This window comes from Oncorhynchus masou, chromosome 2, assembly GCF_036934945.1.
Source record: "Oncorhynchus masou masou isolate Uvic2021 chromosome 2, UVic_Omas_1.1, whole genome shotgun sequence".
Taxonomy (NCBI): domain Eukaryota; kingdom Metazoa; phylum Chordata; class Actinopteri; order Salmoniformes; family Salmonidae; genus Oncorhynchus; species Oncorhynchus masou.
Genome location: NC_088213.1, coordinates 16703735 through 16722711, shown reverse-complemented (window position 1 = coordinate 16722711; position 18977 = coordinate 16703735). Strand labels below are relative to the sequence as shown.

Here is an 18977-nt window from a genome sequence, read left to right as displayed (position 1 = left end):
GTTTCAGTATGTACTGCATGGCGAGGAGAGGTTTCAGTATGTACTGCATGGCGAGGAGAGGTTTCAGTATGTACTGCATGGCGAGGAGAGGTTTCAGTATGTACTGCATGGCGAGGAGAGGTTTCAGTATGTACTGCATGGCGAGAAGAGGTTTCAGTATGTACTGCATGGCGATAAGAGGCTTCAGTATGTACTGCATGGCGAGAAGAGGTTTCAGTATGTACTGCATGGCGAGGAGAGGTTTCAGTATGTACTGCATGGCGAGAAGAGGTTTCAGTATGTACTGCATGGCGAGGAGGGTTTCAGTATGTACTGCATGGCGAGGAGAGGTTTCAGTATGTACTGCATGGCGAGGAGAGGTTTCAGTATGTACTGCATGGCGAGAAAGGTTTCAGTATGTACTGCATGGCGAGGAGAGGTTTCAGTATGTACTGCATGGCGAGAAGAGGCTTCAGTATGTACTGCATGGCGAGAAGAGGCTTCAGTATGTACTGCATGGCGAGAAGAGTCTTCAGTATGTACTGCATGGCGAGAAGAGGCTTCAGTATGTACTGCATGGCGAGAAGAGGCTTCAGTATGTACTGCATGGCGAGAAGAGGCTTCAGTATGTACTGCATGGCGAGAAGAGGCTTCAGTATGTACTTCAGTATGCATGGCGAGAAGAGGCTTCAGTATGTACTGCATGGCGAGAAGAGGCTTCAGTATGTACTGCATGGCGAGAAGAGGCTTCAGTATGTACTGCATGGTGGTTTTGCATTAGGTGGACGTGTGAGATGTGATAAATGCCAAAAGTAACTTTATATAAACATTATACTTGTTTGAATTGGCAAAAGTAGATGATAGAATAGCTGTAACAGTTCCACATGGTCATAGCCTCTATTGCCTACTGTATACACCGACTTGCACTTTGACTTGCACGACCACTGCTTGTGTAACTGGCCTTCAAGAACTCTCCTCTGAGTGCTGCTCAAGTAAAACAGGGCTTCAATTGTATCGATCCTCCTCACATTAAGCAGTGAGTATAATGACCTATTCAAACCCATCTGGGATCCTGGGATTGTTCAAAGTATAACTGACAGGCTGACATTTTCTGTATGCGGACTGGAGGAGGAGGGTGAAGGGGGTCAAGACGAAGATAACTGCAGACTTAAACATAATGACATGAAAGGTGCCAAGTGCCAAACCAGTCTGACGGGAGAAATGGCACAGGAAATCAAATAATAGAAACTCACAAAAACACAGAAGAAGAAGATGTCGTTTTAAATGGAGGCTCTGAGCTTTAATTTGACCTGCGGTGGAAATGTGACATCACAAGGTGCGGATAGCTTTTTGTTTGGATTGATAGAATGACAGGTCTCTCTTTCTACCGCTCCTTTTAGCTGTCCCTCTCTCGCTCTTTCACGATCCCTTTGTCCAGAGTAATTACGCGGATTTAGATTTGATCTGAGAGAAAACGGCCCGTGTCTCTGTGTGTGTGTGTGTGTGTGTGTGTGTGTCTGTGTGTGTGTCTCTGTGTGTGTGTGTGTGTGTGTCTGTGTGTGTGTGTGTGTGTGTGTGTGTGTGTGTGTGTGTGTGTGTGTGTGTGTGTGTGTGTGTGTGTGTGTGTGTGTGTGTGTGTGTGTGTGTGTGTGTGTGTGTGTGTGTCACCAGACACTGGGTCATTCAGGAGAGCACAGACATGTCATTTCATCTTGGCACCAGATGGCTCCTTAAGTGTCTTTCAGCTCCGTCCGTCCAGTCTACACAGGATATGGAGGCTGTGTTTATCCCGAGACGGACAGAGTAGAGAGGATCATGTGGGCTGGTATAGGACCTGTTTCTATATCCATTCCTGCACATTTTAGTTTTAGCCCAGCTGATTTAATGAGGCCTAATCAAGGTGTAGGTGATTAGGTGACTAGTTGAAATCAGTTGTGTTAGCGCTGGGCTAGAACAAACGCACACACCATGAGACCGTTCAGGAATGGATTGAGAAACACTGCCCAATGGTATATAAAACTACGGAAATCAATATCCCCAGCTCCATACAATCAAGGAACCACCGCCCACTGAACTCCAGCTGGAGCTGATGCCCTTCCCTCTGCGCTAACACTTAATCAGCTATCACAAGTGCAAATGACTGGGAGCAGTAGTTAACTCTAGGCTAGGTTAGCCCGCCTCATCAGGGGCCTCATCAGGGGCATAGATAAGGCTAGGCTAGCCCGCCTCATCAGGGGCAGTAGTTAACTCCAGCCTATCAGGGGCAGTAGCCCAGCCTCATCAGGGCAGTAGCCCGCCTAAGGCTAGGTTAGCCCGCCTCATCAGGGCAGTAGATAAGGCTAGGCTAGCCCACTTCATCAAGGGCAGTAGTTAAGGCTAGGTTAGCCCGCCTCATCAAGTAGTTAAGCAGTAGCCCGCCTATCAGGCAGTAGGGCTTAGCCCGCCTCATCAAGGGCAGTAGCTAAGCCAGCCTCATCAGGGGCAGTAGTTAAGGCTAGGCCCCGCCTCATCAGGGGCAGTAGATAAGGCTAGGGCCCGCATCAAGGGCAGTAGTTAAGGCTAGGTTAGCCAGCCTCATCAAGGGCAGTAGGGGCAGTAGAGGCTAGGCTAGCCAGCCTCATCAGGGGCAGTAGTTAAGGCTAGGCTAGCCCGTCATCAGGGGCAGTAGCTAGGCAGCCAGCCTCATCAGGGGCAGTAGATAAGGCTAGGTTAGCCAGCCTCATCAAGGGCAGTAGCTAAGGCTAGGGCTTAGCCAGCCTCATCATCAGGGCAGTAGTTAAGGCTAGGCAGTAGTTAAGGCTAGCCCATCAGGGGCAGTAGTTAAGGCTAGGTTAGCCCGCCTCATCAGGGGCAGTAGTTAAGGCTAGCCAGCCTCATCTCATCAGGGGCAGTAGTTAAGGCTAGGTTCATCAAGGGCAGTAGTTAAGGCTAGGCTAGCCTAAGCAGCCTCATCAAGGGCAGTAGTTAAGGCTAGGCTAGCCCGCCTCATCAAGGGCAGTAGTTAAGGCTAGGTTAGCCAGCCTCATCATCAGGGCAGTAGTTAAGGCTAGGCAGCCCGCCTCATCAGGGCAGTAGTTAAGGCTAGGTTAGCCAGCCTCATCAGGGGCAGTAGTTAAGGCTAGGCTAGCCAGCCTCATCAGGGGCAGTAGTTAAGGCTAGGTTAGCCAGCCTCATCAAGGGCAGTAGTTAAGGCTAGGCTAGCCCGCCTCATCAAGGGCAGTAGTTAAGGCTAGGTTAGCCAGCCTCATCAGGGGCAGTAGTTAAGGCTAGGCTAGCCAGCCTCATCAAGGGCAGTAGTTAAGGCTAGGCTAGCCCGCCTCATCAGGGGCAGTAGTTAAGGCTAGGTTCAGGGGCAGCCTAGGCTAGCCAGCCTCATCAGGGGCAGTAGTTAAGGCTAGCCCGCCTCATCAGGGGCAGTAGTTAAGGCTGGCTAGCCCGCCTCATCAGGGGCAGTAGTTAGTAGTTAAGGCTAGGCTAGCCAGCCTCATCAGGGGCAGTAGTTAAGGCTAGGCTTAGCCAGCCTCATCATTAAAGGGCCCAGCCTCATCAAGGGCAGTAGTTAAGGCTAGGCTAGCCAGTAGTTAATATAGGCTAGCCTCATCAGGGGCAGTAGTTAAGGCTAGGGCCAGCCTCATCAGGGGCAGTAGTTAAGGCTAGGTTAGCCAGCCTCATCAGGGGCAGTAGTTAAGGCTAGGCTAGCCAGCCTCATCAGGGGTGTTAGTAGTTAAGGTAGGCTAGCCAGCCTCATCAGGGCAGTAGTTAAGGCCCAGGTTAGCCAGCCTCATCAAGGGCAGTAGTTAAGACTTGCCGAGCCAACATCATGAGCGTGTGCAATGTGGAGATACAGCCACACTATTTGTTCAGCTGTGGATCTCATCATGAGCACTCGTTCCAGGTGATATCATTATATCATTATCAACACTGGGGAGCCTAATCCAGGAAACTAAATTACACATCAGGGATTATAAAACACACTAAATTAAAGATGAGGGATTATACCCAGTAATTAAACCTCCCCATGGGGCAGAACAGGCAGACCATGATTACTGTCCATCATCGTCCTCCAGTGGCTTTGAGGTCTGTCTGGAGACAGAAGTGACCACACACGAGGATGGTATGTTGTGTGGCCCAGGTCATATCTTATGACGTTACTAGGGTTAAGAGTGTTGGGCCAGTAACCGAAAGGTTGCTGGTTCGAACCCCCGAGCTGTGTGGTGAAAAAAAAAACTGTCAATATGCCCTTGAGCAAGGCACTTAACCCTCTGGATAAGAGTGTCTTAAATGACTAAAGTGTAAATGTTATGTATGGCACAGGTTATACATTAGAATGTTATGTATGGGCCAGGTTATACATTAGAATGCTATGTATGGCCCAGGTTATATATTAGGATGCTATGTATGGGCCAGGTTATATATTAGGATGTTATGTATGGCCCAGGTTATATATTGGGATGTTATGTATGGCCCAGGTTATATTTTAGAATGTTATGTATGGCCCAGGTTATATATTAGGATGTTATGTATGGCCCAGGTTATATATTAGGATGTTATGTATGGCCCAGGTTATATATTAGGATGTTATGCATGGCCCAGGTTATATATTAGGATGTTATGTATGGCCCAGGTTATACATTAGGATGTTATGTATGGCCCAGGTTATATATTAGGATGTTATGCTTGGCACAGGTTATATATTAGGATGCTATGTATGGCCCAGGTTATATATTAGGATGCTATGTATGGCCCAGGTTATATATTAGGATGTTATGCATGGCCCAGGTTATATATTAGGATGTTATGTATGGCCCAGGTTATATATTAGGATGTTATGCATGGCACAGGTTATATATTAGGATGCTATGTATGGCCCAGGTTATATATTAGGATGTTATGCATGGCCCAGGTTATATATTAGGATGTTATGCATGGCCCAGGTTATATATTAGGATGTTATGCATGGCCCAGGTTATATATTAGGATGCTATGTATGGCCCAGGTTATATATTAGGATGCTGGCCCAGGTTATATATTAGGATATGGGCCCAGGTTATATATTAGGATGTTATGTATGGCCCTGGTTATATATTAGGATGCTATGTATGGCCCAGGTTATATATTAGGATGTTATGTATGGCCCAGGTTATATATTAGGATGCCCAGGTTATATATGGCCCAGGTTATATATTAGAATGTTATGTATGGCCCTGGTTATATATTAGGATGCTATGTATGGCCCAGGTTATATATTAGGATGCTATGTATGGCCCAGGTTATACATTAGGATGTTATGTATGGCACAGGTTATATATTAGGATGCTATGTATGGCCCAGGTTATATATTAGGATGCTATGTATGGCCCAGGATATATGAGGATGTTATGCATGGCCCAGGTTATATATTAGGATGCTATGTATGGCCCAGGTTATAACATTAGAACTAAGGCTAAGCTGAATCAACAGATGGTTGTGACCAGTGAGCTGGGGTTCCTTATGCTCCAGTTTATGTGATGGACGCAGTTTGACACAGAACTGGTTCTGTTCTCGCCACGGTGGTCTTTAAGCCAACAACACTGAAGGTGACCAGTGAGCATCGTGTGTCAGGACAGTGCTTAGTACAACAAGCTCCAGTTCCTCGCTGTAATGCAGGGTGGCGTCTTCCACGCCAGCCAGACGCACTTGATTTAGCCCGGAGAAATTCCAGCACCTCATTATGAGACAAGCCCTTCTCTCCTTGGTGTGTGTGTGTGTGTGTGTGTGTGTGTGTGTGTGTGTGTGTGTGTGTGTGTGTGTGCGCAAGTGAATGTGTGTACGTGTGCAAGTGTGTGTGCGCGCGAGTGAGTGTGTGTGTGCACGAGTGTGTCACGGACACTGGTGTGGGAGAATTTCATACACTACTGAAAATACTCAGCCCCACAGCTTCTGAAATGTCCAGTTCTCTCCATCGAGGTCGCAACAAAGCCGGGGCTCAAAACGAACCTGAAGCATGGATCAGAGACAGGCGACTACTTCACATAGCTGGAATTAACCCGAGGGGGACTAGCTACCTAAAACACCAGCGTTGGAATCTGGCTACATTTATGTCAGGCAGGAAAACAAGTCTGACTTCACAGCTTTTATATCGACCTTCCAGTGGTGGAAGGGTGTCATTCTTAGAGGACACATAACCGATCCAATATTGCCGGTGGTGAGCCATCCAAAATGAACTATTCTAAAAAAGGTCCCGGCGTTTTAAATCCTAAAATACTGGCCATCCCGTGTTCATCCACCCACCATTCTAGATAAAATACTAGTTTACTCTTGACAACCTGACCCTTGAAATACAGCATGTTCCCCAACTGTCATGGTGTATCATAAACATCAACTGTGGCTCAAATCTGTTTGTTCTGAGCCACTTCCTGGCCAGAGTGGCAGACACTCCAGGCCAGTAAGATCAAGCAGTGTGTGACATACAGTTTACCACAGAGTTCCCTGAACTCTCTACTGGCACAGTCGACTGGATGTGTGTGTATCCAGCTATACAGAGGGGAGACCTGGTGTTTCAATGTGGCTTCACAAGCCTCCCCAACTGACATGGAGGACAACTGATATCTATTATCTCAGAACAGGGTGGGAGAGGGGTGAGAAGGGAGACGTGAGAGGGGGGGGGGGGGCGAAGAGAGGAGTGCGGGGAGAGGCGAGAGAAGAGAGGTGAGCGGAGAGAGGGGAATGGAGAGCGGCGAGAGGGGAACGGAGAGCGGCCAGCATCTGACCATATGCTGAATAACATTATCTAGTACTACAACAGTTCTCAGCTCTGTTTTCAGCTATTAGAAGTTGATAATTGAACCAGACAAGTATGTTGGCATCCCTAGCAGTTTGAAGGAGAGTAGTGCTATTTACTATGCTTGGAATGAGAGACAGTTTGCATTGCCAGACATTTCACGCTATTGGTTGAGACAACTTATTGTGCGGGATAGTGTAGTGCTTACTGGTCCATATGTTCCTGTGGGACTGTGTGTGTCTGTAGACTTCTGTATACACGTGTATGCATGTGTTCATGCCTGGATGCAGTGTTTGTGTGAGCACACGTTACTCACGCGGATCGTCCCTCCATGTCCAGCTTGGTGGGGATGATGCCCTTCTTGCTGAGCACGGCCGCCACCTTGTCCACCTCGCCCCGTTCCACCGCCTTCATCAGCCGGTCGTCATACTTGTTCCAGTCTGTGTTCTGGGAGAGAGAGAAGGCACAACGTCAACACAACACAGATACCTCGCCTTGGCAACATACGGGTCAGGGAAACTCATTCTCACCACGGTCATCACTTTGTCATAATTCAAGGAGTCTGGACAGATCAACATTTCAAACATAACTTTTAGAATTCTCAGAGGGACTATAGACTGGATTGAGGTTAGCCTCAATGATTTATGCCAAGACAGTGCGGTTCCATTCTGAAGCAAAGCATTTCTGAGAGTGCCTGGACACAGAGCATGGGAACGGCTCGTTCTTCTGCAAGAAAGGACCCCTCTTGGACAGAACACAGGCACTGGAGTAGAGGGATCCAAGAAAACAGAAAGCTGTGGCTAAAGCCGCATAGAGACCGAGAAAGGACAGTTCTCTGCCTGTTCCTGGATACAACAACACGTAAACACGTGTCACAAAGGAATTTGTAAAAATAAATAAATAAATAAACCCACCAAACTGCAACAGGACGCTCTGTCTGTCCGCTCACTCAACTCACACTGGCAGAAATATATATATTGCACATAGATGATAGGCCTATTTTGCATGCAATTTGTCTCCCTCCAACATTAAGCGTCAACATGTACCTAATACATATTAGCATTATCAGAATGCAAGTTCAAAACTAAAAACGTAAAGAATGGAACTTGATAACGAGTTAAAACAGGCCACTGTGCCTCTGGGTTGATGAACGAATTCTCCTGGGGAATGTAGGGCAGATTCACAGAGTTCCTTCAGGTTAGTGAGAGAAGAAGAAGCTGTAAGTCACAGCTCACTCCTTCCTGCTGTTTCAACACCATGTTTACTCAGTATTCAGGAACCACAGTGGCTAGGTCCTAACCCAACCACAGTAGCTAGGTCCTAACCCAACACCCGTAGCTAGGTCCTAACCCAACACCCGTAGCTAGGTCCTAACCCAACCACAGTAGCTAGGTCCTAACCCAACCACAGTAGCTAGGTCCTAACCCAACCACAGTAGCTAGGTCCTAACCCAGCCCCAGTAGCTAGGTCCTAACCCAACCCCAGTAGCTAGGTCCTAACCCAACCACAGTAGTTAGGTCCCAACCCAACCACAGTAGTTAGGTCCCAACCCAACCACAGTAGTTAGGTCCCAACCCAACCACAGTAGCTTGGTCCTAACCCAACCACAGTAGCTAGGTCCTAACGCAACCCCAGTAGCTAGGTCCTAACGCAACCCCAGTAGCTAGGTCCTAACCCAACACCCGTAGCTAGGTCCTAACCCAACCCCAGTAGCTTGGTCCTAACCCACCCAGAGTAGCTAGGTCCTAACCCACCCACAGTAGCTAGGTCCTAACCCAACCACAGTAGCTAGGTCCTAACCCAACCCCCGTAGCTAGGTCCTAACCCAACCACAGTAGCTAGGTCCTAACCCAACCACAGTAGCTAGGTCCTAACCCAACCACAGTAGCTAGGTCCTAACCCAACCACAGTAGCTAGGTCCTAACCCAACCACAGTAGCTAGGTCCCAATGGCCTCAGGATACTTTTAACAAGTGTCACTAGAAATGCCCTTACTCTCTAAAAGAACAAGCAGAATACCTACAAAGTACATGGAGGTGCATTTCAGCCAGCGACTCATGTTGAGAGAGGGGGACTGGTCCTTGCAGAGTGCCGCTGCAAACGCCGCCACTGTTCCGGTAGAACGACAAACAAACAAAAACAAAAGTTTTCCCCTTCTGGGAAGTGCTGTTAAGGCACTGTGCCAGCCAGTGTGAGTTGAGTGAGCGGACAGACGGAGCGTCCCGTTGCAGCTCGCTAGGTCGTCGTTCAGAGCTCTCCAGCAACGTCGCCTGCTGTTGCTGCCAGAGCCTCTCGGTCTCGAAGCGTTACGGAGAAGTTCCTAAAAGTTTTTCTGGCACTCCCAGGCTCTGTCTGTGAATTCATCACCCCACTGTGCACAGCACAGGGTAGGAGGAGAAGAAATAGAAAAAGGGGGTGGGGATGGAGGAGGAGGTGTGGAGGAGCAGTAGGACCAGCCCTGCCAGCCCTGGGACCAGCCCCGGCCAGCTACTGCAGCTCCTCCTCTGGGGAACAGCCTCTCGGCTACAGCCTGGATCTCTTCAATCTCTCTTTAACTACTCTCTTTCAATTTGTATTCTGCTTCTCTCTCTTAGTTGCTCTTCTTATCCCCTCTCCCGTCCAGTCCCCTCTCCCTTTCTATACAGTCTTCTCTTAGCAGACTGTCAGCTAGTTTTTGTGCAGTAGGAGTTCCTCTCTTGGTCTCTCTTTCAGTCTGGGGTGTACAGCGTCTTCTACCCAGCCAAATGGCAAGGTCAGCCAGCCCCCAAGGTGTAAATATGGGAGCTCTCTCTCTCTCTCCCTCTCCCTCTCTCTCCCTCTCTCTCTCCCTCTCCCCCCCTGTGGTAAACAGCGTCTAGTGCAGACAGCACCAGCAGACAGGTTACCTCTTTATTTGTTACCCTCCAACCTTTCTCCAATGACTGATAGGAAGACAGGGGCTAAGAATACATTGAGCATGCCTGCTCTGAGAGCAGTACCGTCGGGGTCCTGTCCATCCTGCATAGCAGCACCCCGACTGAAACATGGCCAGCCAAGGAGGAGCCTTGCTGCTAAGCATCCCCACCGTTATCCCACATCCCCAAATATTAACCTGATGTGGAGAAGGGGATTATTGTTGCACGTTGGAGCTGGCCCTGGCACGGACCCCTGAGGTTCCCCGACGTTCAGGGACCTTGTTAAACAGTCTATATACTCATTCTGTATGTGTGTCTGTGTGCGCAGAGGTGCTGATCCCACCACACGGTAGCAGGATTAGGTGTCACAGTCTTTTACAAATCAGCTGTCTGGGATTGCAGGCTCCCCTTAAACCCTCCACCCAACTGTCATTACTACCTTGGTGGTAAACATCGCACTGGGCCGTCTATTAACAATGGAATACGTCAACTTGTATTATTTGCGAGGTGAAAAAGAACGAGAGGTCAGAAGAGCGAGAGAGAGAAAGAAAGGAGGGGGACGCGTTTAATTTACACACACTGCGTCAGCTCGGTCGGGGGCTCGGGTTACGACCCGCTGCCAGACTGGCGTTAGCAGAGTGGCCGTGATATTCCGCAAACATGCGAAAAGGCCCGTCCCGCATGACACGTCATATGAAGGACCGGGTGTCTTCTTTCTAAAACTGCTGGGGCCTGCATGGAGACAAAGGCACCAAAATGGAACCTGGGTTGACAAACTGAGTGCAGTGGCCCTCACGCCTAAATATCTATATGGGTGTGTCTGGGTTGTTTTGTTTGGACTGGATACATGAGTCGGGTTTAGAACACCACGTATAGTGTTGAACATGACTTCATGGGGTAGCGAATAAATCTGCTCTCAATATAGTGCCTGTAAGACAAGAGCTGGAGAATCATTTTTATGCTTTAGGGAGTGAATTGTAAAATATCAATGCAAATTTCAAGTAAATGTTGATCATTGATTGATGGATGTAATTGTTTTTTAATTAAATGGAGCTTTAATGTTAATTAATCTAAGAACATGCACCAACTTGAGGCACTATTAGGCTCTGTGCAGGCTACGAAGGAGCCGGAGGACGTTCTAGTCCACTGTGATTCTCCATCACATCTTCCCGAGGTCCTGGACTGTCCGTATCGGCAGGCCGTAGCTCATCCCAACACCCTCATCATATCCATGTTCCTCTTAGCTAATGGCCTGTGATGTCCTGTCAGATGAAATGGCCAGCAGTAAATACCCAGCCTTTCTCCCCCTCCCTCCCCCTGTCACCATGTGTGAGTGAGAGGAGCCAAGAGGAGGAGGTCAGGGCCTCAGGCAATGAAGTGGAGCCAGGACTTTACAGCTGGGTGTCCTCGGGCCAAGCCACAGACAGGTTGACAACACTAAGGCCACAGCACCCCCTGGCAGTGATGGGATAACAGACATCTTTAATGAGACAGGAGGGAGAGAAACAGAGATAAAGCGAGGGTGACGGAGCGTAAGAGGGAGAGAGAAGGAGAGATCCAAGATCCTGACACCTAGTACCGACCAATATCCCTCAACACAGAAATGAAAACAGGCGCCATGGTAACAGACACCGCCCTGTTACCTCCCAGTGTCTTATAGATATTCCATTCATCATTACAGACACAAACAGAACCTACAACATGCCATCTGAATGTCTCACCAGGGCTGATACAGTGAGGCAGTATCCACTGACAGAAGAAGCCCCAGACTACAGCTAGGAGAGCTGCTGATAGTCCTAACTTACTGAAGACAAGCTCCGATAGCAGTTAGAGCTCCTAGCTACAGTGCAATACAGGCAGAGAGACTGACTCATGCTGTAGTGGACGAGAGAGACGGGGACTCAGGGAGGAAACTAAGACTAACACTGAACAAAACTAAGTGCCAGCCACTTTGCCAACCAGACTGTTTACCCAGGTCGTGAGTTGCCCAAGAAAACAATCACAGTCCGAGCCAGTGGTGGAGGGATATCCTGCCAATGAGTGGACATCAAAAAGCATCCTGCTCGGTCACATAGCTCTGAAACAGAAACACTCTGGTCAGACTGGTGTAAATTAAAAATGGCTGCCATAAACTGACTGACAACCACTGATTGAAAAACTGATGTTGTTGATTCAAGGAGAGACATTGTTGAGTTCTTGGAACGTGCACACGAACACACACACACAGTTAATCCGAGGGTCTGAGGGAGAGAAACGTAGAGCCTCTGTTAGCAGTAGCAGCTGTGGCCTCTTAACCCCCTTCCTCACCATTGTGGGGTCGTCAGTGTTAGCCATTAACGCGGTGAACAGCCATTATATTTTAGAGACACAGGGCAACAGACTGGCTGGTGATTAGGGGGGAGCTGGGCGGTGGTGTAATGGTCAGATTATTTACAGGCTGACTGACACCATGGGGAGGGTCAGAGAGAAAGGGAGGAAAACAGAGAGGCCAGAGGGGAATATTAGGTGTCTGTCGTTACGGCAAATTGATGCTTTAATTAGCAAGGATGATGTACCACTGACGACCTGAGCTAAAAGTAGGGGGGTGAACATTAAAAAGTGTAAACAAAATTGAACCGAAAAACTGTACATTTTTTCACATAGATGCAAAAAATAACAACTAAGAGCTTTGAAGTGACTCAACTGTTGGTGCCCTGGTTACCACGCTGTGACCAGCATGAAGTCAACCCATACACATGGCAAGATACTGTGTGTGACTGTGTGAAGGATGAGTGTTGCATCTCCCTTATCTCAATATCCTAGCCTATTCATTGATAGTTCTTTCTTTACTGAAGTTGTGACACATTGCAAGCCAAGAAATTGCGAGACACAGCATGCCATTGAGAGATACAGCATTAGATTGCTGATAGATAGGGCTAGCGCACTATTCTGACTGTCTGCCTGGTGGCCAACCTGCCTGGTCATGTCTAGGTTCCCTGCTGGCCACTGAAACCCCTTCCCATCTACGGAGCCCAAGTGGAGCTCCGTCTGAAGCTGCCAGCTGCTGGCTGGGTCACAGTACTGGATGTGACGTGTGACCCACAGGCAATGGCTTCCCATGGCTATTTTCCCCCACTTCCGACAGCAGGGCCCTGGGCAAGAGATCAGGGATCAGCTTTCTGCACTGACCCCCTCCATCTTACACCACGCCCTCTACAACGTATTACCACTGTCCAATGGAGGACTTGTTCACTGAATCATGTGATCACCAACAGGGGGATGGTTCCTACTTGGCCAGGAAAGATAGGCAATGACAGTGCCTAGCAAATTTACATGAAATAGTGAAAACTATCATTTAGAGAAATGGTTCAGGAGGGAGGTGATGTACAATCTATACCTTGAAGAGATGACAGTCAGACAGAGGACAGAGGGACTGTATGTATACACACAATGTTATAAGAAGGCCTGGGTATGTTACATCAAAGGGTTTTCAAATCTTTAGATGAGCTGTGATCAAATTCAAAGATGAACTTCAGCAGACTGTAAATGAAGCACAGCACTTCCAATGTTACAGCGCTGAACACGTCTCTAAGGACTTGTACTGATACCTGTTACAGCTCTGAACACGTCTCTAAGGACTTGTACTGATACCTGTTACAGCTCTGAACACGTCTCTAAGGACTTGTACTGATACCTGTTACAGCTCTGAACACGTCTTTAAGGACTTGTACTGATACCTGTTACAGCTCTGAACACGTCTCTAAGGACTTGTACTGATACTAAAACAAAAGTCATGTTACAGCGCTGAACACGTCTGGTAAGGACTTGTACTGATACCTGTTACAGCGCTGAACACGTCTCTAAGGACTTGTACTGATACCTGTTACAGCTCTGAACACGTCTCTAAGGACTTGTACTGATACCTGTTACAGCTCTGAACACGTCTTTAAGGACTTGTACTGATACCTGTTACAGCTCTGAACACGTCTCTAAGGACTTGTACTGATACCTGTTACAGCGCTGAACACGTCTCTAAGGACTTGTACTGATACCTGTTACAGCGCTGAACACGTCTTTAAGGACTTGTACTGATACCTGTTACAGCGCTGAACACGTCTCTAAGGACTTGTAGGGATACTGGGTCTCTAAGGACTTGTACTGATACTGGTTCTCTAAGGACTTGTACTGATACTGGGTCTCTAAGGACTTGTAGTGATACTGGGTCTCTAAGGACTTGCACTGATACTGGGTCTCTAAGGACTTGTAGTGATACTGGGTCTCTAAGGACTTGTACTGATACTGGGTCTCTAAGGACTTGTAGGGATACTGGGTCTCTAAGGACTTGTAGTGATACTGGGTCTCTAAGGACTTGTAGGGATACTGGGTCTCTAAGGACTTGTAGGGATACTGGGTCTCTAAGGACTTGTAGGGATACTGGGTCTCTAAGGACTTGTAGGGATACTGGGTCTCTAAGGACTTGTACTGATACTGGGTCTCTAAGGACTTGTACTGATACTGGGTCTCTAAGGACTTGTAGTGATACTGGGTCTCTAAGGACTTGTAGTGATACTGGGTCTCTAAGGACTTGCACTGATACTGGGTCTCTAAGGACTTGTAGTGATACTGGGTCTCTAAGGACTTGTACTGATACTGGGTCTCTAAGGACTTGTAGGGATACTGGGTCTCTAAGGACTTGTAGTGATACTGGGTCTCTAAGGACTTGTAGGGATACTGGGTCTCTAAGGACTTGTAGGGATACTGGGTCTCTAAGGACTTGTACTGATACTGGGTCTCTAAGGACTTGTACTGATACTGGGTCTCTAAGGACTTGTACTGATACTGGGTCTCTAAGGACTTGTACTGATACTGGGTCTCTAAGGACTTGTACTGATACTGGGTCTCTAAGGACTTGTACTGATACTGGGTCTCTAAGGACTTGTACTGATACTGGGTCTCTAAGGACTTGTACTGATACTGGGTCTCTAAGGACTTGTACTGATACTGGGTCTCTAAGGACTTGTACTGATACTGGGTCTCTAAGGACTTGTACTGATACTGGGTCTCTAAGGACTTGTACTGATACTGGGTCTCTAAGGACTTGTAGTGATACTGGGTCTCTAAGGACTTGTACTGATACTGGGTCTCTAAGGACTTGTACTGATACTGGGTCTCTAAGGACTTGTACTGATACTGGGTCTCTAAGGACTTGTACTGATACTGGGTCTCTAAGGACTTGTACTGATACTGGGTCTCTAAGGACTTGTACTGATACTGGGTCTCTAAGGACTTGTACTGATACTGGGTCTCTAAGGACTTGTACTGATACTGGGTCTCTAAGGACTTGTACTGATACTGGGTCTCTAAGGACTTGTACTGATACTGGGTCTCTAAGGACTTGTACTGATACTGGGTCTCTAAGGACTTGTAGTGATACTGGGTCTCTAAGGACTTGTACTGATACTGGGTCTCTAAGGACTTGTACTGATACTGGGTCTCTAAGGACTTGTACTGATACTGGGTCTCTAAGGACTTGTACTGATACTGGGTCTCTAAGGACTTGTAGTGATACTGGGTCTCTAAGGACTTGTAGTGATACTGGGTCTCTAAGGACTTGTAGTGATACTGGGTCTCTAAGGACTTGTAGTGATACTGGGTCTCTAAGGACTTGTAGTGATACTGGGTCTCTAAGGACTTGTAGTGATACTGGGTCTCTAAGGACTTGTAGTGATACTGGGTCTCTAAGGACTTGTAGTGATACTGGGTCTCTAAGGACTTGTAGTGATACTGGGTCTCTAAGGACTTGTAGTGATACTGGGTCTCTAAGGACTTGTACTGATACTGGGTCTCTAAGGACTTGTAGTGATACTGGGTCTCTAAGGACTTGTAGTGATACTGGGTCTCTAAGGACTTGTAGTGATACTGGGTCTCTAAGGACTTGTAGTGATACTGGGTCTCTAAGGGCCTGTACTGATACTGGGTCTCTAAGGACTTGTAGTGATACTGGGTCTCTAAGGACTTGTACTGATACTGGGTCTCTAAGGACTTGTAGTGATACTGGGTCTCTAAGGACTTGTAGTGATACTGGGTCTCTAAGGACTTGTAGTGATACTGGGTCTCTAAGGACTTGTAGTGATACTGGGTCTCTAAGGACTTGTAGTGATACTGGGTCTCTAAGGACTTGTAGTGATACTGGGTCTCTAAGGACTTGTAGTGATACTGGGTCTCTAAGGACTTGTAGTGATACTGGGTCTCTAAGGACTTGTACTGATACTGGGTCTCTAAGGACTTGTAGTGATACTGGGTCTCTAAGGACTTGTAGTGATACTGGGTCTCTAAGGACTTGTAGTGATACTGGGTCTCTAAGGACTTGTACTGATACTGGGTCTCTAAGGACTTGTACTGATACTGGGTCTCTAAGGACTTGTACTGATACTGGGTCTCTAAGGACTTGTAGTGATACTGGGTCTCTAAGGACTTGTAGTGATACTGGGTCTCTAAGGACTTGTAGTGATACTGGGTCTCTAAGGACTTGTAGTGATACTGGGTCTCTAAGGACTTGTAGTGATACTGGGTCTCTAAGGACTTGTAGTGATACTGGGTCTCTAAGGACTTGTAGTGATACTGGGTCTCTAAGGACTTGTAGTGATACTGGGTCTCTAAGGACTTGTACTGATACTGGGTCTCTAAGGACTTGTAGTGATACTGGGTCTCTAAGGACTTGTAGTGATACTGGGTCTCTAAGGACTTGTAGTGATACTGGGTCTCTAAGGACTTGTAGTGATACTGGGTCTCTAAGGACTTGTACTGATACTGGGTCTCTAAGGACTTGTAGTGATACTGGGTCTCTAAGGACTTGTAGTGATACTGGTTCTCTAAGGACTTGTAGGGATACTGGGTCTCTAAGGACTTGTAGTGATACTGGGTCTCTAAGGACTTGTACTGATACTGGGTCTCTAAGGACTGAGGAATGGGAGCTGAGGAATGTTTTCACCAAAACACTGATGGACGATGACAGTTGATAAGACGGGGAAAATTATACAGATAAAATATGATAAATATCTTTTGTTTCATCTAACTGCAAACACTCAATTTAATTTAACACAGATAAATGACTAGTGGCAATTTAGTAAGATAACAGTAAGCAGAAAGGCAAATTCCAATTAATTTCATCCAGAATAAAAAGAGAGAGAACGTGATTTGGGTCATAACAGAGACAAGAACATGGAACTATCACTCTGTCCTCCTGAGACATTGGGTCATAACAGACAAGAACATGGAACTATCACTATGTCCTCCTGAGACATTGGGTCATAACAGACAAGAACATGGAACTAACACTCTGTCCTCCTGAGACATTGGGTCATAACAGACAAGTACATGGAACTAACACTATGTCCTCCTGAGACATTGGGTCATAACAGAGACAAGAACATGGAACTATCACTCTGTCCTCCTGAGACATTGGGTCATAACAGAGACAAGAACATGGAACTATCACTCTGTCCTCCTGAGACATTGGGTCATAACAGAGACAAGAACATGGAACTAACACTCTGTCCTCCTGAGACATTGGGTCATAACAGAGACAAGAACATGGAACTAACACTATGTCCTCCTGAGACATTGGGTCATAACAGAGACAAGAACATGGAACTATCACTCTGTCCTCCTGAGACATTGGGTCATAACAGAGACAAGAACATGGAACTAACACTATGTCCTCCTGAGACATTGGGTCATAACAGAGACAAGAACATGGAACTATCACTCTGTCCTCCTGAGACATTGGGTCATAACAGAGACAAGAACATGGAACTAACACTCTGTCCTCCTGAGACATTGGGTCATAACAGAGACAAGAACATGGAACTATCACTCTGTCCTCCTGAGACATTGGGTCATAACAGAGACAAGAACATGGAACTAACACTCTGTCCTCCTGAGACATTGGGTCATAACAGAGACAAGAACATGGAACTAACACTCTGTCCTCCTGAGACATTGGGTCATAACAGAGACAAGAACATGGAACTAACACTCTGTCCTCCTGAGACATTGGGTCATAACAGACAAGAACATGGAACTATCACTCTGTCCTCCTCCTGGTCAATCTGTCTGAAAGGCACCAAAGACACAGGTCAGTATCTGGACAACAGAGGCGAAACTCTCCCCTTACTCCCAAATCTAAAACTGGCAGACAAGGGGGGCAGAAAGTAGTGCCAAATCAAATCTCTCATTTCAAAACAATTCCGGTTGTCGAAATTCCTGGTCTGTTTGAGAAAGCATTGCGGTGACCTCGGCTTGTTCTCTTTTTCCTTCATATGGAGCTGAAAGGGGAGGGAAAAATAACAGCAGCGCCTGACAGCGACATCACTCGCACATTGCAATTCTATTCGCTGCAATAACAGGGTCCCTGGCGGAGGTATTAAAAAACTGTCTGGCTTATTGGTATTGGCTGGCGGGGGCCCCTGGGGCTGTATTGTCCCAGCTGGGCCTGATGACATGGAGATAGAGGGCGTTTAGACTCGCTCTGCTGCTGCCTGGTTGCTGATTTAGCTGCTATAAATGTGGAACAGTGGTCACTGACTCAGCAGACATGTTTTTATTATTATTAGTAACATAAACATTGTACTGGAGTGTTAGGTCCTCGTAACAAAAACATTGTCCTGGATTGTTAGGTCCTAGTAACAAACATTGTTCTGGATTGTTAGGTCCTAGTAACATAAACATTGTACTGGAGTGTTAGGTCCTAGTAACATAAACACTGTACTGTATTGTTAGGTCCTAGTAACATAAACACTTTACTGTATTGTTAGGTCCTAGTAACATAAACATTGTACTGTATTGTTAGGTCCTAGTAACATAAACACTGTACTGTATTGTTAGGTCCTAGTAACATAAACACTGTACTGTATTGTTAGGTCCTAGTAACATAAACACTGTACTGTATTGTTAGGTCCTAGTAACATAAACACTGTACTGGAGTGTTAGGCCCTAGTAACATAAACACTGTACTGGAGTGTTAGGTCCTAGTAACATAAACACTGTACTGTATTGTTAGGTCCTAGTAACATAAGCATTGTCCTGGATTGTTAGGCCCTAGTAACAAAAATATTGTCCTGGATTGTTAGGCCCTTGAAACAAAAGCATTGTCCTGCATTGTTAGGCCCTAGTAACAAAAGCATTGTCCTGGATTGTTAGGCCCTAGTAACAAAAGCATTGTCCTGGATTGTTAGGCCCTAGTAACAAAAACATTGTCCTGGATTGTTAGGCCCTAGTAACAAAAACATTGTCCTGGATTGTTAGGCCCTAGTAACAAAAGCATTGTCCTGGATTGTTAGGCCCTAGTAACAAAAGCATTGTCCT

General features: G+C 46.9%; 1 protein-coding gene across 1 annotated transcript in view; it reads right to left on the bottom strand.

Annotated features, from left to right (window-relative positions):
- LOC135556048 (uveal autoantigen with coiled-coil domains and ankyrin repeats-like) overlaps window positions 1-18977 on the bottom strand; it is a 76286-nt gene that overhangs the window by 30446 nt on the left and 26863 nt on the right. Inside the window, 1 exon segment of the mRNA XM_064988929.1 lies at window positions 7056-7186. Within this exon segment, the coding sequence (XP_064845001.1) occupies window positions 7056-7186 (131 nt within the window).